This window comes from Dama dama, chromosome 1 (assembly GCF_033118175.1).
Source record: "Dama dama isolate Ldn47 chromosome 1, ASM3311817v1, whole genome shotgun sequence".
NCBI lineage: Eukaryota > Metazoa > Chordata > Mammalia > Artiodactyla > Cervidae > Dama > Dama dama.
This window is the reverse complement of record NC_083681.1, coordinates 8,425,369-8,451,480: the sequence shown is the minus strand read 5'-3', so window position 1 is coordinate 8,451,480 and position 26,112 is coordinate 8,425,369. Positions and strand designations below refer to the sequence as shown.

At 42.8% G+C, this 26,112-nt stretch overlaps 1 protein-coding gene across 1 annotated transcript in view; it reads right to left on the bottom strand.

Annotated features, from left to right (window-relative positions):
- The window catches only part of TMEM123 (transmembrane protein 123), a 94,940-nt gene that overhangs the window by 65,261 nt on the left and 3,567 nt on the right, over positions 1-26,112 (bottom strand). The window contains exons 2-7 of the mRNA XM_061154986.1: positions 23,784-23,909; positions 13,186-13,425; positions 12,540-13,095; positions 7,709-7,765; positions 3,882-3,941; positions 111-170 (exon numbers count right to left, since the gene is read on the bottom strand). Coding sequence (XP_061010969.1) covers positions 111-170; positions 3,882-3,941; positions 7,709-7,765; positions 12,540-13,095; positions 13,186-13,425; positions 23,784-23,909 — 1,099 coding nt within the window. The remainder of the gene's footprint in view (positions 1-110; positions 171-3,881; positions 3,942-7,708; positions 7,766-12,539; positions 13,096-13,185; positions 13,426-23,783; positions 23,910-26,112) is intronic.

Genomic DNA, 26,112 nt, shown 5'->3' with positions numbered 1-26,112 from the left:
AACAAATCATAGTTAAGACAGTCAGTGTAGCAGCTTACATGTACTGGACTGGCTGATAGTACGTTATGTATGCTAGACAGATAATCTGTTTTCTGACCTTTTTAACTCACCTCCTTGGTTGTTATCATTGGACTTCTGTTCAGACTGAGGATTATTCTGGTTTGGAGCGCCTGTAAAAACAAAGAAATATTCTGTGAAGAAAGGACATCAATATTTAACTAAGGATACTGGCAATATGTTTGTTTTGGGCTCTGAGGGGTGGGAGGGTCGATTATTCCACAGGAAGTTCTACTTTTGCCACTGCTTCTATGAAACATGCCTTGAAACTGTTTATAAATCTAGATCTGTATCACTGAATATTTTAACAGAAACATATAGCTAATGTTACACTTACCAGATACTTACTATGTTCCTGCCACTGATAAACAGTTTGTACATGGGACATGTGGTGATGAGAAATTTCTACTACTGACAACTCTGCTCTTCAGAGGACAGTGGACCACCATTTCTATTAACGGGCACCCAGGTCTTGTATACCACCACGCCTAACTTCATACATTGTAGAAAAGATGAAGTAGCTTAGGGTTTTCACATCAAACTGGAAGCCTTCTTGATATAATTCCTTGAATTTTTAACTAGTACCTTATAATTTGGAAAGAGTTTCGAATAATTCTATGTTCCAGTTAAGCAACTTTTCAGGGTGCATTATTCACCCTGGATCTTTATATAATGGAAGATTAAACACATATATTACATGGGAGGCGAGCAAGTGTATTATTGTGAATTTTTCCCAAAGGCCTTTTCCACCCCCAAAAATGTCCCAAGTACAAAGAATGTAAACAATAACATTTCTGAGAGAGCTATCTTTAATCTGAGTGCAAATTTCTTCCTCTTGCTAGAACCATAATTCATTTATCCCAAAGCTATGGTGTGAAGATTAAACCTGAAAAAGATCAAGGTCAGTAGACTTGTATTTAATGTATTTAGCAGAAGGTACCAAATAACTGCCAATACTATGAAGGGCTTAAATATGCCAGGCCTTGTGGGGAGCATGTAGCCTGCATTAGCCCATCTAAGCCCCAAAACAATTCAGTGACAGGAACACAGCTAGGCAGTGACAAAGACCCACAGACCACCCAGCTGTGCATCGTTGCTCAGTCATGTCTGACTCTTTGCGATCCCATGGACTGTAGCCCACCAGGCACCTCTGTCCATCGAGATTGTCCAGGTAAGAATACTGGAGTGAGTTGCCATGTCCTCCTCCAGGGGATCTCCCCAACCCAGGGATCGAATCCAGGTCTCCTGCACTGCAGGTGGACTCTTTACCATCTGAGCCACCAGGGAAGCCCATGAATACTGGAGTGGGCAGCCACTCCCTTTCTCCAGGGGATCTTTCCCACCCAGGAATCGAACCAGGGTCTCCTGCCTTGCAGGCAGATTTTGGCCACCTAGCCAGTAAGTGGTGGATTCTCAGATGTGGACCAGGCTGTTTGATTCCAAAGCATGTACATGAGCATGCCAAATGGAAGTGCTGATTTTCTATGATAAACCTGCTTCTGCCCGCATGTTCCCAGTTGTTGCATTGCTGGTTGCTCAACCCTAAGTCCTGGAACTTATCTTTTGATTCTTTCTTCTTCCTCACTCCACCATCTAATCCATTAGCAATGATTTCAGTTCCACTCCCCAAGCAGATCTAGACTCTATCCACTTATCCCCATTACCCCATGTCTTCCTGTTGCCCAGAGTACAAGAGCGTCTTGTTTTTCTCTCCCTGCTGTTGTCACTCTTATGACGGAGGCTTTCCTTTTTTCTTTTTTCTGGCTTAAGGAACTTTCTAAACTCTTTGTAGTTTTAAGACCTCTTCACCTTTTTAAAAAAATACTTACGAAGTATCTACTGTGTACAAGCACTGAAATAAAGAATGTCTTGGACGATCTAAGTACAAAGAGGCGGGTGCTTTACATGACAAAAAAAGACCAAGTATTACAGCAGAATACTTCACTAAATGGAATTAAGTTCATGAAGTACCACACATTCATTAAAGATTAATTTCATCTCTTAACTGGCTGCCCATTATGGTGGCTTTAGAAGTCTAGCAATCACTTTATACATAGCTCATCAAAAAGCACAGACATTACTTTGCAAACAAAGGTCCATCTAGTCAAAGCTAAGGTTTTTACACTAGTCATCTACGGATGTGAGTCGAACCATAAAGAAGACTTAACACAAAGAATTGATGCTTTAAATGTGCTGGAGAAGTTTCTTAAGAGTCCCTTGGACAGCAAGGAGATCAAGCTAGTAAATCCTAAAGAAAACAACCTCAATGTTCATTAGAAACACTGATGCTGAAGCTACAATACTTTGGCCACCTGATGCAAAGAGGTGACTCATTGGAAAAGACCCTGATACTAGGAAAATATTGAAGGCAAAAGAAGAAGGGGGCAACAGAAGATGACGGGACTTGATGGATTAATCACTGATTAATCAGTGATCTGATTAAATGGACATGAGTTTGAGCAAACTCCGGGAGACAGTGAAGGACAGGGAAGCTTGGCATGCTGCAATCCACGTGGTCACAGAATCAGACACAACTTAGTAACTAAACAACAACAAATCACTTATATGTGGAATCTGAAATATGGCACAAATGAACCGATCTTTGAAGTAGAATCAGACTCACAGACATACAGAACAGACTTAGGGTTTCCAAGGAAACCCCAAGCTTTCCAAGGGGAGGGAGAGACTAGGAGTCTGGGGTTAGTAGATGCAAACTGTTACACATAGAATTGAGAAACAGCAAAGGTGCATAGGGAACTACTTTTAATATTCTGAAATACACCACAATGGAAAAGAAAATAAAGAAGAATGTATACATGTATATAACTAAGTCATTTTGCTGGACAGCAGAACTTATACAACATTGTAATATAACTGTAGTTCAGTAAAAAGTTAATAAAAAATCTCCATGACATTGCACAACATTGCGAATGTATTTAATGCCACCTGTACACCTAAAAATGGCTAACATTGTGAATTTTAAGTTATGTGTACGTTTGAACAATAAAATAACACAAAAAACAAACAAAAACACCAAGACGTCAGAGCTTGGTCCCTTTCGTACTGTGTCCACACATTAGAGACACTCAATCAATATTTGTTGAAGAAAAGTACAAAAGATGGGTCCAGGGATAGGATTTGTGTACCTTTTTAAGTTTTTACCTCTGTCACTCTTAATAAAGGGAGTGAAAAGATAAACTAAATATCAGTTAGAAGAAACATGCATTGATAGTACTATTACTTATAACATTTAGTCTGGTTCCTATCCTTCCATGTTAATTCAGAAAATCAAGGAAGAAATCCATCTGTCCCAAACTAAAAGCACAAGAAAAAAGGCTCATCTACTGTTTCAAGAAGGAAGCAAAGTGGTGGGTTGAAATCTATCTGATGGGTGAAATATAAGCAGGGTCTCCTTAGAGTCCTCCAAGGCAAATTAAGGCTGTCATGGCTAACCAGCTTAAAGTGATTTCTTCCACCAGCAAGATCAGCGGATTTATGAATTCTAGTTCATATTCATAGGCAGAGCATAAAAGGTCATACCTAAAAAGGTGATTTAAAATTCAGTAATAAATTCCAGAATGTTTTTATCAATAGTTTTAGAATTTACTCACAACTGTGCTAGACTGAGAAAGATGGTGAATCCAGTGAACTAGCATTTCCTGATGCCTACCAAGAGAAGCCTTTGATGGTAGGCTTTAAGTATGCACAAATGCACAAATCATGGTTAAGACAGGTCAGTGTACCAGCTTACATGTACTTGACTGGCTGATACTACTTTATGTATGCTAGACAGATAACCCATTTTCTGACCTTCTAAAACTCACCTCCTTGGTTGTTACCATTGGAGTTTTGTTCAGACTTAGGTTCATTCTGGTTTGTAGTTCCTATAAAAACAAAGAAATATTCTGTGAAGAAAGGACATCAATATTTAACTAAGGATACTGGTAATATGTTTCTTTCGGCCTCTAGGGGTGGGAGGGTAGATTTTTCCACAGGAAGTTCTACTTTTGCCACTGCTTCTATGAAACATGCTTTGAAACTGCTCATAAATCTAGATCTCTTTACTGGATTATTTAAGACAGAAAACATATAGCTAATGTAACACTTACCAGGTACTTACTATGTGCCAGCCACTGATAAAATAGTTTGTATATGGGCCATGTGGTTATGAGGAATTTCTACCACTGTCAGCTCTGCTATTCTGAGGACAGTGGACCACCCTTACTATTAACAAGTGCCCAGGTCTTGTACACCAGCACGCCTAACTTCATACAATGGAAGAGAAGATGAAGTGGCTTAGGGTTTTCACGTAAAATTGCAAGCCTTCTTGATATAATTATTTGAATTTTTAATTAGTACCTTAAAATTTGGAAAGAGTTTGGAAGAATTCTATGCTCCAGTTAAGCAACTTTTCAGGGTGCATTATTCACCCTCGATCTTTATATAATGGAAGATTAAACAATATATTACATGGGAGGCGAGCAAGTATATTATTGTGTACTTTGTGAAGGGAAGGGCTCCCCCCAAAAAGAACCTTTCAAGTACGAAGAAAGTAAGCAATAACAATTCTGATGGAGTGATCTTTACTGTGTGAGAAACTTTCTTTCTCATGCTGGAACCATAGTACCTTAATCCCAGAAGGCTATGGTGTGAAGAATAAACTGGAAAAAGCTCAACGTCAGTCGACTATGTATTTAGATGTATTTAGCAGCAGGTGGCAAATAACTGCCAATATTATGAAGGGCTTAAACATGCCAGGCCTTGTGAGGAGCATGTAACCTGCATCAACTCATCTAATCCCCAAAGAATTCTGCGACAAGAACACAGCTAAGCAGTGACAGAAGATCCACAGGAGACCGAGAGAAGACCAACACGAGATCCACAGGACACCACCCAGCGGTGCATAGTTGCTCAGTCGTGTCTGACTCTTTGAGATCCCATGGACTGTAGCCCACCAGGCACCTCTGTCCATGGAGATTCTCCAGGCAAGAATACTGGAGTGAGTTGCCATGTCCTCCTCCAGGGGATCTCCCCAACCCAGGGATCGAATCCAGGTCTCCTGCACTGCAGGTAGATTCTTTACCATCTGAGCTACCAGGGAAGCCCATGAATACTGGAGTGGGCAGCCACTCCCTTTCTCCAGGGGATCTTTCCCACCCAGGAATCGAACCAGGGTCTCATGCCTTGCAGGCAGATTCTGGCCACCCAGCCAGTAAGTGGTGGATTATCAGATATGGACCAGGCTGTTTGATTCCAAAGCACGTACATGAGCGTGTGAAATGGAAGTGCTGATTTTCTATGATAAACCTGCTTCTGCCCGCATGTTCCCAGTTTTGCATTGCTGGTTGCTGAACCCTAACAACCAGAAGTTATCTTTTGATTCTTCCTTCTTCCTCACTCAACCATCCAATCCATTAAAAATGATATCAGTTCCACTCCCCAAGCAGATCTAGACTCTACCCACTTATCCCCATTACCCCATGTCTTCCTGTTGCCCAGATTACAAGAGCCTCCTGTTTTTCTCTCCCTGCTGTTGTCACTCTTATGACAGATGCTTTCCTTTTTTCTTTTTTCTGGCTTGAGGAAGAAGGCAGAAAGTGCCTTCTTTCTAAGCTCTTTCTTAGTTTTATGACTTCTTCACCTTTTTTTTCAAAATAATACTTATGAAGTACCTACTGTGTGCAAGCACTGAAATAAATAATGTCTTGGATGATCTAAGTACAAGGAGGCAGGTGCTTTACATGCCAGAACAATACCAAGTATTACAGCAGAATACTTCACTAAATGGGATTAAGTTAAGTTCATTAATTGGGACAGATTCATCAAAGATTAATTTCATCTCCTAACTGGCTACCCATTATGGTGGCTTTTGAAGTCTGGCAATCACTATATAGATATCATATTAAAAAGCAGAGATTTACTTTGCAAACAAAGGGTCATGTAGTCAAGGCTATGGTCTTCAGTAGTCATGTACAGATGTCAGTGGGACAATAAAGAACACAGAAGAATTGATGCTTTTGAATGTGGTGCCAGAGAAGATTCTTAAGAGTCCTTTGGACAGCAAGGAGATCAAACCAGTCAATCCTAAAGAAAATCAACCTTCAATATTCATTGGAAAGATGGATGCTGAAGCTACAATACTTTGGCCAACTGATGCTAAGAGCTGACTCACTGGAAAAGACCTTGATGCTGCCAAAGATTGAGGGCAAGAGAAGAAGAGGGCAACAGAGATGAGGTGACTGGATGGATTATTCACTGATTAAGCAGTGATCTGATTAAATGGACATGAGTTTGAGCAAACTCTGGGAGACAGTGAAGGACAGGGAAGCTTGGCATGCTGCAGTCTGTGGGGTCACAGAGGCAGACACAACTTAGTGACTAAACAACAACAAATCACTTATATATGGAATCTAAAACATGGCACAAATGAACCTATCTGTGAAGTAGGAAGAGACTCACAGACATACAGAACAGACTTAGGGTTTCCAAGGAAACCCCAAGGTTTCCAAGCGGAGGGAGGGACTAGAGTCTGGGGTTAGTAGATGCAAACTTTTACACATAGAATTGAGAAACAACAAAGGTGCACAGGGAACTACATTTAATATTCAGGAATAAACCACAATGGAAAAGAAAATAAAAAAGAATGTATACATGTATATACCTAAGTCATATTGCTGGACAGAAGAAATTAACACAAAATTGCAAATTAACTGTACTTTAATAAAGTATTAATAAAAAATCTCCATGATATTGCACAATATTGTGAATATAATCATGCCACCCATACACTTAAAAATGGCTAACACTGTGAATTTTAAGTTATGTGTATGTTTGAACAATAAAATAAAACAAAAAGAAAAATTCCAAGAAGTCAGAGACTTGGTCCCTTTTGGACTGTGTCCACACATTAGAAATAATCAATAAATATTTGTTGAATAAAATAGAAAAAATGGATCCAGGGATAGGATTTGTATACCTTTTTAAGTTTCTAGCTCTGTCACTCTTAATAAAGGCAGTGAGAAGATAAACTAAGTATGACTTAGAAGAAACATGCATTTATAGTACTCTTATTTATAACATTAACCTGGTTCCTATCCTTCCATGTCAATTCAGAAAATCAGGAAGAAATCCATCTGTCCCAAACTAAAAGCATAAGAAAAAAGTTTCATCTACTGTTTCAAGAAGGAAGCAATGGGCTGGACTGAAATCTAACTGATGGGTGAAATATAAGCAGGATCTCCTTAGAGTCCACCAAGGCAAAATAAGGCTGCCATGGCTGACCAGCTTAAAGTGATTTCTTCCACCAGCAAGATCAGCAGATTTATGAATTCTAGTTCATGTCCATAGGCAGAGCCCAAAATGTCATACCGAAAAATGCGCTTCAAAACTCACTAATAAATTCCAGCATTTTTTTATTAACAGTTCTAGAATTTACTGACAATTTGCTAAACTGAGAAAGATGAAGAATCCAGTGAGCTATCATTTCCTGATGCCTGCTAAAGGAAGTCTTTAATGGTAGGCTTTAAGTAATCACAAATGCACAAATCATGGTTAAGACATATCAGTGTACCAGCTTACATGTACTGGACTAGCTGATATTACTTTATGTATGCTAGACAGATAATCCATTTTCTGACCTCTTAAAACTCACCTCCTTGGTTACCGTCGGAGTTTTCTACAGACATAGGATTCTTCTGGCTTGGAGTTCCTATAAAAACAAAGAAATATCCTGTGAACAACGGACATCAATATTTAACTAAGAATACTGGCAGTATGTTTCTTTAGGCCTCTGAGGGGTGGGAGGGTAGATTTTTCCACAGGAAGTTCTACTTTTGCCGCTGCTTCTATAAAACATGCCTTGAAACTGTTTATAAATCTAGATCTGTATCACTGGATATTTTAAGACAGAAAACATATAGCTAATGTAACACTTACCAGGTACTTACTATGTGCCAGCCACTGATAAAATAGTTTGCACATGGGTCATGTGGTGATGAGAAATTTCTACTACTGACAACTCTGGTCTTCTGAGGACAGTGGACCACCCTTACTATTAACGAGTGCCCAGGTCTTGTACACCAGCATGCCTAACTTCATACAATGGAGAGAAGATGAAGTGGCTTAGGGTTTTCACGTAAAATTGGAAGCCTTCTTGATATAATTCTTTGAATTTTTAAGTAGTACCTTAAAATTTGGAAAAAGTTTGGAAGAATTCTATGCTCCAGTTAAGCAACTTTTCAGGGTGCATTATTCACCCTGGATCTTTGTATAATAGAAGATTAAACACATATATTACATGGGAGGCAAGCAAGTGTATTATTGTATACTTTTCCAAGGAATGCGTCCCCCACCCCAAAAACCTCCCAAGTATAAAGAAAGTATGCAATAACAATTCTGATGGAGCTATCTTTACTATGTGTGCAAATTTCTTTCTCTTGCTGGAAACATAATCCATTTATCCCAAAAGACTATGGTATAAAGATTAATCCTGAAAGCGATCAAGGTCAGTAAACTATGTATTTAGATGTATTTAGCAGCAGGTGCTAAATAATTGACAATATGATGATGGACTTACTACATGCCACGCTTTGTGTGGAGTACATAACCTGCATCAGCCCATCTACCCCCAAAACAATTCTGTGATAGAAACACAGCTAGGCAGTGACAGAAGACCCACAGGAGACCACCCAGCTGTGTTTAGCTACTCCTTTAGGTCTGACTCTTTGTGATCCCATGGACTGTAACCCACCAGGCACCTCTGTCCATGGAGATTCTCCAGGCAAGAATACTGGAGTGAGCTGCCATGTCCTACTCCACGGGATCTTCCCAAACCAGGGGTCAAATCCAGGTCTCCTGTTCTGCAGGCGGATTCTTTACCATCTGAGCCACCAGGGAAGCCCATGAATACTGGAGTGGGTAGCCTTCTCCAGGGGATCTTTCCAACCCATGAATCGAACCAGGGTCTCCTGCCTTGCAGGCAGATTCTGGCCACCCAGCCAGTAAGTGGCAGATTCTCAGATGTGGTCCAGGCTGTTTGATTCCAAAGCACGTACATGAGAGTGCCAAATGGAAGTGCTGATTTTCTACAATAAACCTGCTTCTGCCCGCATGATCCCACTTGTTGCATTGCTGGTTGCTCAACCCTAACTCCCGGAAGTTATCATTTCATTCTTCCTTCTTCCTCACTCCACCATCCAATCCATTAACAATTATATCAGTTCCACTCCCCAAGTAGATCTAGACTCTACCCACTTATCCCCATTACCCCTTCTCTTCCTCTTCTGCCCAGATTACAAGAGCCTCCTGTTTTTCTCTCCCTGATGTTGTCACTCTTTTGATGGATGCTTTCCCTTTTTTTTTTTTTTTTTGCCTTGAGCAAGAAGGCAGAAACTGCCTCTTTCTAAGCTCTTCACCCTTTTTCAAAAAATACTCATGAAGTACCTACTGTGTGCAAGCACTGAAATAAAGAATGTCTTGGATGATCTAAGTACAAGGAGGCGGATGCTTTACTTGACAAGAAAAGAGCAAGTATTACAGCAGAATAGTACACTACATGGAATTAAGTTAAATTTATAAAGTGGCACAGTTTCATTAAAGATTGATTTCATCTCCTAACTGGCTACCCATTATGGTGGCTTTTGAAGTCTGCCAATCACTTTAGACAGTATATTAAAAAGCAGAGACATCACTTTGCCAACATAGGTCCATCTAGTAATAGCTATGGTTTTTCCAGTCGTTATGTATGGATATGAGAGTTGAACTATAAAGAAAGCTGATCGCCAAAGAACTGATGCGTTTGAACTTGAGTGTTGAAGGCTCTTGAGAGTCCCTTGGACTGCAAGGAGATCAATCCAGTCCATCCGAAAGGAAATCAGTCGTGAATATTCATTGGAATGACTGATGCTGAAGCTGAAACCCCAATACTCAGGCCAACTGATGGGCAGAACTTACTCATTGGAAAAGACCCTGATGCTGGGAAAGACTGAAGGTTGAGGAGAAGGGTACAACAGAGGATAAGATGGTTGGATGGCATCACTGACTCGATGGACATGAGTCTGAGTAAACTCCGGGACTTGGTGATGGACAGGGAGGCCTGGAGTGCTGCAGTCCATGGGGTCGCAAAGAGTTGGACACGACTGAGGGACTGAACTGAACCACTTTAGAAAGTTCCTCTTAAAAAAAAAAAGAAAGTTCCTCTTATTTGGATTCCCCCTGCAGGCTTGCCTAAGGTTTGACAGATGTAATCTAGAGCATTAGAAATGGCTGTCTCTTAGCAACCTGTTTGATCTCTTGAATGCAGCATTTCTGAAGCCACCTCAACCCTTGGACTTTTCAGTTCAAGGTCATTAAAGTCCCTTCTCTCCCCTATGACTGTTTAAGGTGGGTTTCTGTCACTTGCCACTAACAGTCCTGAGTTAACAGCCTTCCTCTCCCTTACATCTTTCGCTGCACTACCACAATCTATCCTGTTTGCTGGCTTGCTAACCTGTTTAAACTATCCTTCCTCCTTCAACTGAAAATATTTATTAAAGTATGCAGCAGACTGAAGAAAATCTTAAAAGTAGAATTTCAGTAATGCTTTTTATCTTTTCCCACAATATTCTGGGCAATGACAGTACTGCTTGAAGAGTCAACATCACACAATGCAGCTTAGTGGAAAATGGTTGAAAGATGGATTCTGGACTCTGAAATCAAACCTGTATTAGTTGTTTCACTTTGCACAAGTTAGGTAACTTCTAAGTCTCAGTTTCCTCATTTATAAAATGGGGATAATACTGGAAGGATCCAATGGGATGATGTATGGACCTCAACTAGCACAGAGTGAGGAGCTCACAGAGTGAAATGAAAGTGTCTAGTAAAAATTAGTTATGGAACTCTAGTATGACAAAAATCACTGTACTTCATAATGACACTTTAAACAGATTACAGATGACCTATAAACACTAGGATAACATTTACTTGTTCTTTTGAGATGTCCTTTATAGAAACTTCCTTTAGTTTCAAGGTGACATTATAGTCTGGAGAAATGGATTCCCGCTCACATTGGTGATACCAGTTCATGAAATCAAGGCTCTCACATAGTAGAGCATTCCAAATTTTTCAAATAGCATTAACATCTAGTGAGACATCAGGTAATAAACAGAACTGTCAAACAGGGAGTATTAAATTAGGGCAAAAAAATCTGTTATGAGGGTGAAAGAAAAGCAAGGACACTTTACTCAGTAATTCTTCAGAGAAACAATAAAAAGGTATACTTTCACAAAGTAACATAAAAAATGGAGACCTACTGACATGAATATTGGTATAAAATTAGCACCAACTTATACTCTTTAACTCTAGATAGTTCACTTTTACAAACACCTCGTAATATTGAAAATATGATGGACATGCTTTTACTGATCATTCTTTCCTTAAACGATCTCAAAATGAGGTCTACAAAGCTAGTCTGTCACATGTGCAATTCAGCAAACAAAAAAATTCAGCAAAACAAAGGAAAGTCGTTATCTAATTCACCCAGATTATTCTAGCAAAAGTAGGCGTTGTGTCTGAACCATCTGGTTTTGCAAACTCTAGATAAAACTAATGTAAAGCTAAATATACAGTGGATAGAATTTAAAAACCATGAAAAGCTTGGGTCTTTAAACTAACTTATTCTGGTAAGAGTTGACAAAGAGAAAACAAAATTTACACAGGAAATCCCAGGTTTCGCCGCTTTACCGAAAAAGTCCCCAAAAGGCCAAGGGCCTAAAGGGACACCTCCCTTCCCCCTGAAGCTAAAGGTCAAAATCATTCTGTCGTTACCCTACTGGCGGTGCCCTGAACTCCTAACATCCGCGCAGCTGTTCAAGGCGAGAGTAGATGCGCCTCGGCCGCTGTTTACGGTACACGAGGGGCCGGGGGCGGCCATCCACAAGGGCGCGAGCATCACCTGCGCCCGGGAGGGCTGGCCGTACGCCCCCGAAGCTCCCAACCTGAGCCCCAAAGTGCAAACTTGAGGCGTCCGGGGTCCTTAAGACTATACATGCATAATTGGTTTGATTTTACACGAGGCGATGAGACGCCGGAAAACGCTGAAAGGTTAGCAACTAACTGGTAGACACGTCTGCTCAGGAGTCGGTAGACATATTTTCCAGTCCCCCTAACCGTTTACAAAAGGAAGCCTGAGAGGAACTCTAACCTCCACGAGAAACATTAACTTCGGGGAAAGGCTGTAACAACCGGGCTGCACGCCGGTCGTTGGTAGCGCAACAGGTGACTCGCCGCCCTCCGGCCCCGGCCGCGGCGCGCCCGGGAGCTGAGGGGAGGGCCAGACGCCCCTTCCGCCGGCGGCCCCGCAGGGCGCGAGGCCGCCTGGCCGCCCCCCGCCGCCCTCAGGCCCGCGCACGGCCGCCGCGCGCCCGTCCCCACACTCGCACAACTTTCCGCGCGGCCAGAGCCAGCCGGGAGGCTCGCGGGCCGGGAGCGGCCCCGGGGCCACTCACCCTCGAGGTCCGCGCTGTCCGTGAAGACCTTCAGCAGCGCCACCCCAAGAACGACCCCCAGGGCCAGCAACGTCAGGAAGCCTCTCGCGCCTAGTCCCATTGTTCCGAGGCGGGACGCCGAGGCCTCGCGGGTCCTCACCGGGCGGCGGCGGCGGCGACACGGCTGAGAGCCTGCTCCCGCTCCCCTTCCCCTTCCCCTTCCGCCGCGCACGCCGCCCCTCCCGCCGCCTCCCCCCAAACACCAAATCGGGCGCGGGAGCCTGACCCGGAGGGGGGCGTCGCGTGGCGGCCCAGGCGGCGGGGCGGGGCGAGGCGGGGCCGAGGCGGTGGGGCGGGGCTGAGGGGCGGGCGCGGGGCCTAGGCTTGGGGCGGGGCCTAGGCTTGGGGGCGGGGCGGGGCTGAGGCGGCGGGCCGGAGCCGTGGCGGGGGGCCGGAGCCGAGGCGGCGGGGCGGGGCTAAGGCGGGGGGCGGGCCCGAGGCGAAGGGGCGGGGATGGGGCGGGGCTTGCTTTTGGCAGCGTAGGGCTCTCCTCGCCGCCTCCCCTTCCCGCGCGCGTCTGCGAGCCCCAGAAGGCTTCATCAGGTTCCTTTTTTTTTTTCCCCCAGAAATGGCAGTTTCGTTTTTTTTTTTGGAAAATAGCGAGCACCTGCTGCCTCTCCGGATAGCGAGCGCGCCGGGCTTTGCTGGGCTCGGAAGGAAGTCTTTGAAGAGTAGATTTCTGGTGGGGCGCGTGGGATGCCTGCGGCTTCGAGTGAGAGGGAGAAGCCTTGGACGAGGGCGGAGTAAAGGGAGGTCCAGGAAAGAAGCTGGAGTAGATCGGATCCCCTTTGAGGGGTCCTGGGCCGTCAGAGGGTTTTTTTTGTTGTTTTTTTCTGAGTGATCTAGCCTAAGATGGGGCGAGGGGTGGAGGACTCGACAAATTCGTTTATGATTCCCTGGTGGCTCAGACGGTAAAGCGTCTGCCCGTAACGCGGGAGACCCAGGTTCGATCCCCCGGTTGGGAAGATCCCCTGGAGAAGGAAATGGCAACCCACTCCAGTACTCTTGCCTAGAAAATTCCATGGATGGAGGAGCCTGGTGGGCTACAGTCCAAGGGGTCGCAAAGAGTCGGACACGACTGAGCGACTTCACTCACTTTATATGTAAAACATCCTCGATCTCTATACCCCAAATTATAGGCCATCTTCTTTCACAGGTTCCCGGCTTCTCTAGACAGCTTCCGTGCCTAAAGCAGTTATTAAAGTGGACTCTGGGGCGAAGGTGGGGGGGGATGGCGGCAGGGGGACACGGAAGAAACGGTAGCTATTCAGAGGAAAGTATAGCCGGCAAGACCGAGTTTGCACACGTCTAACCTAGTAAGTTCTCTCCTTGGAGAAGGCGTCTGCTATCCCAGTTGGGATGGAATAAGCTGTTTTGAATAGTTTTTGCCTAAGTATCTCTTCAGCCCTTGGAGCCAGTGCTACTCACCTGTCTTGACTTGCAGTACTCCTAAAGTCTGCATTTTGTTTCTGCTAAGAACTCTGAAATAACCTGTAGTAACCCATGGCTGATGCAAGAGAATGACAAAAATTTAGTCCTGATTTGGGTGGGAAACCCTCAGTTGAGAAGGATCCCGGGCACATAACATCCAGCCACTCCCCAAGCCCAACTATATAAATGTTGCAGATCAAAATGTTGGTTCTTTTGGTACCTGACCCAGATTTCATGACATAAAGGCCTTGATATAGCAGTTAAACCCCACAAAATATGTTATGACAGATTGTCTAATTTCTGATCTCAGGTTCAGTCTATCATTGTAGACATGACTTCTATTTCTTTGCATTGATCTCTGAGGAAGGCTTCTTATCTCTGCTTGCTATTCTCTGGAACTCCGCATTCAAATGAGTATATCTTTCCATTTCTCCTTTGCTTTTCACTTCTCTTCTTTTCACAGCTATTTGTAAGGCCGCCTCAGACAGCCATTATGCTTTTTTGCATTTCTTTTTCTTGGGGATGGTCTTGATCCCTGTCTCCTGTTCAATGTCATGAACCTCTGTCCATAGTTCATCAGACACTCTGTCAGATCTAGTCCCTTAAATCTATTTCTCACTTCCACTGTATATTCATAAGGGATTTGATTTAGGTCATACCTGAATGGTCTAGTGGTTATCCCTACTCTCTTCAGTTTAAGTCTGAATTTGGCAATAAGGAGTTCATAATCTGAGCCACAGTCAGCTCCCTGTCTTGTTTTTGCTGTGTAGAGCTTCTCCATCTTTGGCTGCAAAGAATATAATCAATCTGATTTCGGTGTCGGCCATCTGGTGGTGTCCATGTGTAGAGTCATCTCTTGTGTTGTTGGAAGAGGCTACTTGCTATGACCAGTGCATTCTCTTGGCAAAACTCTATTAGCCTATGAAGCAGGCTTCATTCTGTACTCCAAGGCCAAATTTGCCTGTTACTCCAGGTGTTTCTTGACTTCCTACTTTTGCATTCCAGTCCCCTATGATGAAAAAGACATCTTTTTTGGGTAATAGTTCTAAAAGCTCTTGTAGGTCTTCACAGAACTGTTCAACTTCACCTTATTCAGCATTACTGGTCGGGGCATAGACTTGGATTACTGTGATAGTATGACCAACCTAGACAGCATATTAAAAAGCAGAGACATTACTTTGTCAACAAAGGTCCATCTAGTCAAGGCTATGGTTTTTCCAGTAGTCATGTATGGATGTGAGAGTTGGCCTATAAAGAAAGCTGAGCACCGAAGTATTGATGCTTTTGAACTGTGGTGTTGGAGAAGACTCTTGAGAGTCCCTTGGACAGCAAGGAGAGCAAACCAGTCCATCCTAAAGGAGATCGGTCCTGGGTGTTCATTGGAAGGACTGATGTTGAAGCTGAAACTCCAATACTTTGGCCACCTGATGTGAAGAGCTGACTGATTTGAAAAGACCCTGATGGTGGGAAAGATTGAGGGCAGGAGGAGAAGGGGATGACAGAGGATGAGATGGTTGGATGGCATCACTGACTCAATGAACATGAGTTTAAGTAGGCTCCAGGAGTTGGTGATGGACAGGGTGGACAGGGAGGCCTGGCATGCTGTTCATGGGGTCGCAAAGGTCGGACACGACTGAGCGACTGAACTGAACTGAACTGAATGAATAGTTTGCCTTGAAAATGAACAGAGATCATTCTGCTGTTACAGAGATTGCATCCAAGTACTGCATTTTGAACTCTTGTTGATTATGATGGCTACCGCTTTCTTCTAAGGGATACCTGCCCACAGTAGTAGATATAATGGTCATCTGAATTAAATTCACTCATTCCAGTCGATTTTAGTTTGCTGATTCCTAGAATGTCGACATTCACTCTTTCCATCTCCTGTTTGACCACTTCCAATTTGCCTTGATTTATGGACCTAACATTCCCTTGATTTATGGACCTAACATTCCAAGTTCCTATGCAATATTGCTCTTTACAGCACTGGACCTTTCTTCTATCACCAGTCACATCCACAAGTGGGTGTTGTTTTTGCTTTGGCTTCAACCCTTCATTCTTTCTGGAGTTATTTCTCCACTGATCTCCAGTAGCATGTTGGGCACCTACTGACCTGGGGAGTTCATCTTTCAGTGTCCTATCTTTTTTGCCTTTTCATACCCCTGTTCATGGGGTTCTCAAGGCAAGAATACTGAAGTGGTTTGCCATTCCCTTTTCCAGTGGACCGCATTCTGTCAGACCTGTTCACCATGACCCAGTCATCTTGGCTGGCCCCACATGGCATGGCTCAGTTTCAATGAGTTAGACGAGGCTGTGGTCCATGTGATCAGACTGGCTAGTTGTCTGTGATTGTGGTTTCAGTCTGTCTGCCCTCTGATGCCCTTTCTAGCGCCTACCTTCTTACTTGGATTTCTCTTACCTTGGACGTGGAGTATCTCTTCACGGCTGCTCCAACAAAGTGGAGCTGCCACTCCTTAACTTGGACATGGAGAGGAAATAGAAAAAAAAAAAAAAAGAAAAGAAATAGAGGAAGTGATTCAAATGAATTCTTTTTAATGGTTGAGTAATATTCCATGGTGTATATGTACCACAGCTTCCTTATCCATTCGTCTGACTGGAGCCCATTATACAGAGTGAAATAAGCCGGAGAGATAAAGACCAATACAGTATACTAATGCATATATATGGAATTTAGAAAGATGGTAACGATAACCCTATATGCAAAACAGAAAAAGAGACACAGATGTACAGAACAGACTTTGGGACTCTGTGGGAGAAGGCGAGGGTGGGATGTTTAGAGAAAACAGCATCAAAACATGTATATTATCAAGGGTGAAACAGATCACCAGCCCAGGTTGGATGCATGAGACAAGTGCTCGAGGCCGGTGCACTGGGAAGACCCAGAGGGATTGGGTGAAGAAGGATGTGGGAGAGGGGATCAGGATGGGGAATACATGTAAATCCATGGCTGATTCATGTCAATGTATGACAAAAACCACTACAATATTGTAAAGTAATTAGTGTCCAACTAATAAAAATAAATGGAAAAAATAAATAAATAAAAGACAAAAAAAAAAAAAAAAATAGAGGAAAACAACAAAATGGGGAAGACTAGAGATCTCTTCAAGAAAATTAGACAAACCAAGGGGACACTTCATGCAAAGATGGGCTCAATAAAGGACGGAAATGGTATAGACCTAACAGAAGCAGAAGATATTAAGAAGAGGTAGCAAGAATACACAGAAGAACTATACAAAAAAGACCTTCACGACCCAGATAATCACGATGGTGTGATCACTCACCTGGAGCCAAACATCCTGGAATGTGAAGGCAAGTGGGCTTTACGAAGTATCACTACAAACAAAGCTAGTGGAGGTGATGGAATTCCAGTTGATCTCTTTCAAATCCTAAAAGATGATGCTGTGAAAGTGCTGCAGTCAATATGTCAGCAAATTTGGAAAACTCAACAATGGCCACAGGACTGGAAAAGGTCAGTTTTTGTTCCAATCCCAAAGAAAGGCAATCCCAAAGAACCTCAAACTACCACACGATTGCACTCCTCTCACACGCTAGTGAAGTAATGCTCAAAATTCTCCAAGCCAGGCTTCAGCAATATGTGAACCGCGAACTTCCAGATGTTCAAGCTGGTTTTAGAAAAGGCAGAGGAACCAGAGATCAAATTGCTAACATCTGCTGGATCATCAAAAAAACAAGAGAGTGCCAGAAAAACATCTACTTCTGCTTTATTGACTATCCCAAAGCCTTTGACTCTGTGGATCACAGTTTATTACTGTGGAAAATCTGAAAGAGATGGGAATACCAAACCACCTGACCTGCCTCTTGAGAAACCTGTATGCAGGTCAGGAAGCAACAGTTAGAACTGGACATGGAACAACAGACTGATTCCAAATAGGAAAAGGATTACATCAAGGCTGTATATTGTCACCCTGCTTATTTAACTTATATGCAGAGTACATCATGAGAAATGCTGCTGGAGGAAGCACAAGCCGGAATCAAGATTGCTGGGAGAAATATCAATGACCTCAGATATGCAGATGACACCATCCTTATGGCAGAAAGTGAAGAAGAACTAAAGAGCCTCTTGATCAAAGTGGCTCTTTCAGCCATGAAATAAAAAGATGCTTACTCCTTGGAAAGTTATGACCAACCTAGACAGCGTGTTAAAAAGCACAGATGTTACTTTGCCAACAAAGGTCTGTCTAGTCAAGGCTATGGTTTTCCAGTAGTCATGTATGGATGTGAGAGTTGGACTATTAAGAAAGCTGAGCTCCAAAGAACTGATGCTTTTGAACTGTGGTGTTGGAGAAGATTCTTGAGAGTCCCTTGCACTACAAGGAGATCCAACCAGTCCATCCTAAAGGAGATCAGTCCTGGGTGTTCTTTGGAAGGACTGATGTTGAAGCTGAAACTCCAATACTTTGACCACCTGATGCAAAGAGCTGACTCATTGGGAAAGACCCTGATGGTGGGAAAGATTGAGGGCAGGAGGAGAAGGGGATGACAGAGGATGAGATGGTTGGATGGCATCACTGATTCAATGGACATGACTTTGGGTAAACTCCGGGAGTTGGTGATGGACAGAGTGGACAGGGAGGCCTTGCGTGCTGCAGTTCTTGGGGTAGCAAAGAGTTGGACATGACTGAGTGACTGAACTGACTGAACTGTAGACATGACTAATCATAGAGTTTACCTGGGGCAGTTCTGTTCTGAATTTACAGACTTTCATCTGTTGATTCAACCATATGTGGAAATACAAAAAGCAAGCACTGCAGATTTAGCTTTCTTTAGTTGTTTCAGATGGTAAAGAATCTGCCTGCAATGTGGGAGACCCAGGTTCAGTCCCTGGGTGGGGAGAATCCTCTGGAGAAAGGAATGGCTACCCACTTCAGTATTCTTGCCTGGAGAATTCCATGGACAGAGGAGCCTGGCAGGCCACGGTCCATGGGGTCGCAAAGAGTCAGACACGACAGTGACTAGCACTGCCCCCATTTAATTGGGAATCTGCTTTAGGAATAAGTTGTGCTGATGTCTGCCTACACATCTGTCCAAGCATTTCACAATCCGGGCTCAACCTGCCTTCCCAGCAGCTGGTTCATTTCTCCGTGAACAAGAGATGCTCTCTGGTTCTTTGGCATTTGATAGAGTAGCTCTAGAGGTGGCTGTCCTTGTTGGCAGCCCTGGCAGCAGCAGCAGTTTCTCCAGGGTTACAAGATTGAGTTTCTGATGCAGAAGTGGTGTTGGTGGGGAGCTGCAATGGAGATGATTTCCTTACTGGTCTAGTTCTGCTTGTTTTGTGCATCATTTCTGGAGGCCTAACCTCTGTGATGATTCTCTTTACCCTCCGATAATTCTGAGAGCCACCCAGTGTCTTCAACATGCTCCTTTTCTGCTGTCGCAACCAGAGTCAGCTTTTCTTTCTCACAACTAAGAATCCTGACTTTATATGGTTGATTATGTCCTTTTCCCTTGGGAGGCTACAATCTCCATTAGATGCTTTACCAGCTATTATTTAGTGCTTGCTGTGTGATGGGCTGGGTCCTAACAGAACTTCTAGTATAGTGGCAAGACAGATATAGTGACAGTTACAGCCTAGTATCTAAGAGAAAGTGATTAGAGGCTATAATGGGATAATGGAAAAGCACACATTGGAGCCAGGGTCTGTGTCTTTATATTTGTACCTCAGGGCATAACACACTTCCTGTCACATAGAAGACATTTGGTTTCTATTCATGGAATGAATTTTAGATAGAGATAAACAGAGCAGCAAAGCTCTGGGACTCCTGTCCCTCAATTATGTCCTTTTCAAAAAAACCACCCTGTATTTCCCATATGTCTGTATCTTTGATTTAAGATCACCTAGGGGTGTACCAGAGATTGGAACTACCATTTATTATTTCACTCTATCAGAAAATATACAAAAACTTACTACATGCATGACATGTAGCAGACACTGTGCTAGGTGCTAGGAAATAGCAGTGAATAACTGTGATCTAGCTATCACATAAAATGATAGACCCAGTGAGTGGTTTCAGAGTGAGTTAATTTCTGGATAGGAATGACAGAAACTGCTTCTATTATGACTATACGAAAGTTATTGAGAGTTCATGTTTTCCCACCGAAACGTTTAAATTTTTATTTGTAAGAAAAAGAGGTGAGAGAGGAAGGCTCATCTGGTTTGATGTCTACAGATGATTATTACTTTCTACCTATATACAAATCATTCTGTTGAGAAAGCCATACTTGCATGAAGAACAAATCAGAATCTGCCTGACTTTAAGACTGAGAGGTAACTGCAAATAAGGCAAGGCAGTGGAAAATTTAACACAAGAGTGGGAGTTGGCCTGTGGCCCTTTCCCTGATTCTGCCTATTTCCTGTCGACTTCCATTTTAGCAGATTGACAATGTGTTAGAAACTGTGATCAAGTCTTAACAATGAAAGCTGATTTTGGGGTGTCTTCCCTCTTTTGTACCCCACTTCCTTTCCTTATATATTAGAGCCCCTCTTTTTGTCACACCTCCTTCTTCCCTCTCCTTTTAGTTTTATCTTCATGTTTTTTCCCTTCAGAGTACAAACTGCAGCCAGAGTGTGAATCTGTTCAATTAATCCAAACAAACCAAAACAAAAACTCTTACTGGTATCTTGTGTTTGATGCTATATAGGATTCTAAGATTAAGACAAAAGTAAAAGTAAAAATTGTTGCTGTTCACTTGCTCAATTGTGTCCGACTCTTTGCACCCCATGGACTGCAGTGCTTCCTGTCTTAATAATAGAACTGCAGTGCTTCCTGAAAGACAGGCTTCCCTGTCTTTCACCATCTCCTGGAGTTTGCTCAAACCCATGTCCATTGAGTCGATGATGCTATCCGATCATCTCATCTTCTGTCATCCCCTTCTCCTCCTGCCCCCAATCTTTCCCAGCATCAGGGTTTTTCCAGTGAATTGGCTCTGTGCATCAGGCGGCCAAAATATTGGAGCTTCAGCTTCAGTTCTTCCAATGAATATTTAAAAGTAACAATAGAGCAAAACAAAACCCAGATGGACAAGTTATGGTAAAGAAAACCGAAGGAAGACCAATGAATTCCTACTGGATTTTCCTTTTGAAATAAGGAAGTCAGAGAAGAAAGTTCTTAGTGGATTAAAGGTTTTAAGGACTGACTTCTCAAAAAGGAATTGAAGGGACTTCCCTGGTGGTCCAGTGGCCAAGACTCTGAGCTCCTAATGCATGGGGCCTGGGTTCAATCAGTGAACTAGATCCCATAGGCAGTAACTAAGACCCAGTCCCCCACCACCCCCCACCAACGGGTTAAAAAAAAAAAAAGGAATTGGAGAGCTGTGTCTGAATCTGAAGGATTTGGTTGGGAGAGGTGGTGATGGAGACTGTTCAGCATGGATGTGAGCAGGATTATGTTGTGTGAGGCAGTAGGAAGGTGAGGTCTGTGTTCAGAGACTTTAGGTGATGGGCACCAGAAAGTTCCATGGGCATTTCCAATGGAAGTTCCATGGGCATTAGTCCCGGGTTGTTTATCAGCTCCCACTTTGGCTCTATTTCTTCTCTATAGGAAGCTGTTAGGAATTGGCATACTTTCCTTTCCTGTTTAAAGTCACTGCCACAGATCCCATTCTTTGGTGTTTTTATTTCTTCAACCCTTCATATGGAGTTAGTTGCCTAAATCCCCAGGCCATTCTATAGTAAGGGTTAATAATGGTGGAGAATTTGAAGTAAATAAAATAGCTGTTGTGAGGAAGTTAAAGAAAAATCTGATGTAAAGTTCTTAGGCTCTTAATTCTTGCTCAGTGTTTCCTCTCCCATCTAGGAAACAGAAGAGTAAGGCTTACCATTCATTCATTCAACAAAAGTTTGAGCAATTGAAAACACGCACATATATTCAAGAAACAACTAGAAAAGTGTCATACTGACAAAACACAGCATTGTGATGGAGAACAACTGGGCAGTTACTTTAGAATAAATAGGTAAGTCCTCTGTGAGTAGGTAAAAGTTCAGCTGAGTCCTTAACTGAGGTGGTCGGATGGCATCACCGACTTGATGGACATGACTTAGGGTCAACTCCAGGAGTTGGTGATAGACAGGGAGGCCTGGCGAGCTGCAGTCCATGGGGTCGCAAAGAGTCAGACACGACTGAGTGACTCAACTGAACTGAACTGAGTCCTTAAAAAGAGCCATGTGAAAACCAGGGGGAAGTACAGTTTATATAAGCTTGGTGTGTCGGGGGAACAGAAAGCAAGCAAGTGTGGCTGAAGCAAAGAGATGTAAGATGAGGCTTGGGACTTTACAGGTGAGGCGTTGGGTATTAATTTAAATATGATGAAAAACCATTAAAAAGTTAGCATTAGTATGTTATGGTTTATATTTTTAAAATGGTTACACCAGCTGCTATAGAGACAAATGAGTAGAAACAGGAAGTTCAGTTAGGAGGCTGTTGCATGGTGCCTTGAACGAGGGTAGAAGTAGTGAAAATGGAAGAACTGAATGCGTTGGGCATGTGGGTTGAGTGTGGAGTCAATCAGATGTTTTGTTTGAGGGAAAGAGAACTAAGGCAGAATCCTAGTTTTGTGGCTTCAGAACTAATGAATGGTAGCTCCATATCCCTTGTCCTGGAATATTCAGTCATACTTTCTGAACTTGGTTCTACCGTCCTCCTGTCCTTTGGAGTCTTACAGCAAACTCCGTCAAGAATGCATGCAGAGATAGCTGGGGAGAACAAAAAGTTTCGGTGATTATCTGTTGGTACCTGTTGACTCACGTCAAGTAGTGTTGGGTATTACCTGAGTTTGCTCTCACTCCACAGGAGTGCACTTTGGGTATTAACTGAACTGGAGGAAGAGATCAAATAAGAATTATAGTTAAATACATGTCACGGTTGTTTGGAAGGCCATATCATAGTGCTGGGGAAAGGTAGCAAAGACTCCAACAAAAGACCCCTTCATATCAGCAATCCCCAATCTTTTTAGCATCAAGCACCAGTTTTGTGAAAGACAATTTTTCCATGAAAGGTGGGGAGGTGAGTGTTGGTTTGGGGATGATTCAAGCACAGTACGGTTCACTCCTCTGAGAATCTAATGCTGATCTCATGGGAGGCGGGACTCAGGCAGTAAGGCAGGTAACGAGCTATGGGGAGTGGCTCTCAGTTGCCTGCCACTCACCTCTTTCTGTATGACCTAGTTCCTAACAGGCCATGGACTGGCATTGGTTGGGAACCCATGCTCTATACCAGTATAGAAGAGACAATGTAATTTTACTATTGAGTAAGCATTATCAGTGATAACATGCATATCAGATGTCACAACAGTGAATACCAAGTTTGGAGTGATTTTCACACAGGTATATTCAGAAAGTAGAAAAGAGAAAAATGAAAACTTATCTCTGAGAGACAAGATGATATACCTTGTAATTATCTTATTATACCCATGAGAGACCTCTGAGCTAATTCCAGAGGAATGTTTACAGTTTCAAGGGTCAGAAGTCCTGTGAATGTTTTGTAAGACCAAAAGATCAGATCCTACTTTTCAGGCCTATCATATACCTTCAAGGTGACATCCTAAGGAGGAGAGGGTAAGTTGGTAGTGACCTCCTTTATCAAAGAAAATTTCATCATTTAACCTTTACAACTTGCCACATATTTTTCCAAAGAACTTTCATGTAGTCCACCCCAGTAAGTAATATGTGAGAATTTCATCATGTGATGAGAATAAAAGACAAGACAGTATCTTATAAACACTTATGGCTTCTCCCACATTCTCTGCCTCCTTGTCCCCAAGTCCTAACTTCTGGGTCTCCTTCTGAGAGAGGGGCTGAGTGTGCAGCTCCATTCCTGAGCTTTCCCGATGCAAAATCAGAGCCTGAGGAGAGAGGGGGCTGAGCTGAAGAAATAAGAGTAAGAAAAAGAAATGAGAACACCAAAACGATATAAACGGCTGTAATTTTTGGCTGAAAGGAAGAAGAAATTGAAGTTAAAGGGGAAGAAACGTGAAACCAAGAACCACAGGGGATGAAGTTGAGAGAGAATTTTTGGTGAAGATTTTGAGATGGGGGCTTTAAGTCAGCCATGGACTTGAGATGTACTGAAGTGAAAAGAATGGGGCAAAGGAGGTTTTAAGAAGTGTTATTATGGGTTACAGATTGAATTTCCCATAGCATTCAAGTAATGGAAGTAAAGATTCAGATGCCTTTATTTTAAATCAATCAATTATTTTTATTTATGGGCTGTGCTGACTTTTCATTGCTATATAAGCTTTTCTCTAGTTGCCGTGAGTGGGGGCTGCTCTCTAGTTGCAGTACATTCTCCTTGCGGTGGCTTCTCTTGTTGCTGGAGAATGAGTTCTAGGGCACATGGGCCTCAGGAGTCATGGTGTGAAGGCTCAGTAGTTGCAGTTGCTGGGCTCCAGAGTACAGGCTCACTAGTTGCGGCACACGGGCTTAGTTGCTCTGAGGCATGAGGGATCTTCCCATCCCAGGGATTGAACCCATGTCTCCTGTACTGGCAGGCAGTTTCTTCACCACTGAGCCACCAGGGAAGCCTCCCAGAAGATTTTAAATGATCTTTGATTACTGAACCAAAGGTCACAGATGTGAAGCCCTGACAAGACTGGGTCCTGCAGGTCCTGGGTTAGATTACCCTTAATGGAGCGTCTGAGGAGTGTTAACTTTGAAGATGGTCTGAAATCAGTAATAAGCATTCAGAAATTCTTTACTGAGGACCTACTGTGTTTGTAGCACTCTGCATGGCATGGAGGAAGAAACAAAATAGTATAATGTGTGGCCATGTCCTCGGAGCTTATACATTTAGATAAATGACACATTTCCATGTGGACAGGTAAATAAGAACATGCCACCAAAAGGAGTGTCATAAGACAGTGAGGGCCGTGACTTGCTAGGAAGGAGTCCTAACTCTATGTTGGGTGCTGTCCTAAACCTTGAAATCTTCATTTATCCTTATTCTGTTTTTTAAGCTTGCTTCCCAAATTGTAATAATTTTCTTAAGCTTTAAGGTTCTATGATTTCAGCCATATATACCAAACAAAAACACCATATTTAGGGGGGGAAAGCCTGGAAAAAAGTACTGAAAAGTTAATAGTTATTTTTCTGGCTTTCTAGGCAGCAAGGGCCACAGGACTGGAAGAGGTCAGTTTTCATTCCAATCCCAAAGAATGTTCAAACTACCATACAGTTGTGTTCATTTCACATGCTAGCAAGGTTATACTCAAAATCCTTCAAGCTAGGCTTCAGCAGTACACAAATCAAGAAATTCCAGATGTACAAGCTGGGTTTATAAAAGGCAGAGAAATTAGAGATCAAACTGCCAACATTTGTTGGATCATGGAAAAAGCAAGGAAATTCCAAACATATCTATATATCTATGTTTCTATATCTATCTCTATATATGCACATACTTCTGCTTCATTGACTAAATGAAAGCCTTTGACTGTGTGGATCACAACAAACTGTGGAGAATTCTTAAAGAGATGGGAATACCACTTCATCTGTCTCTTGAGAAAGCTATATTCAGGTCAAGAAGCAGCAGTTACAACCAGAAATGAAACAACTGACTGGTTCAAAATTGGGAAAGGAGTAGGACAAGGCTGTATATTGTCACCCTGCTTATTTGAGTTACATGCAGAGTACATCATGAGCAATGCTGGGCTGGAGGAAGCACAAGCTGGAATCCAGATTGCTGGGGGAAATATCAAGAGCCTCAGATATGCAGATGATAATACCACTCTAAAGGCAGAAAGAGAAGAGGAAGTAAGAACTTCTTGAGGAGGGTGCAAGAGGAGAGTGAAAAATCTGGCTTGAAACTCAACATGAAAAAAACTAAGATTATGGCATCTGGTACCATCAATTCATGGCAAATAGAAGGGGGAAAAGTAGAAACAGTAACAGATTTTATTTTTTTGGGCTCCAAAATCACTGCAGATGGAGACTGCAGCCATGAAATTAAAAGACACTTGCTCCTTGGAAGAAAAGCTATGGAAAACCTAAACAGCTTATTAAAAAGCAGAGACATCACTTTGCCAACAAAGATCTGTATAGTCAAAGCTATGGTTTTTCCAGTAGTCGTGTATA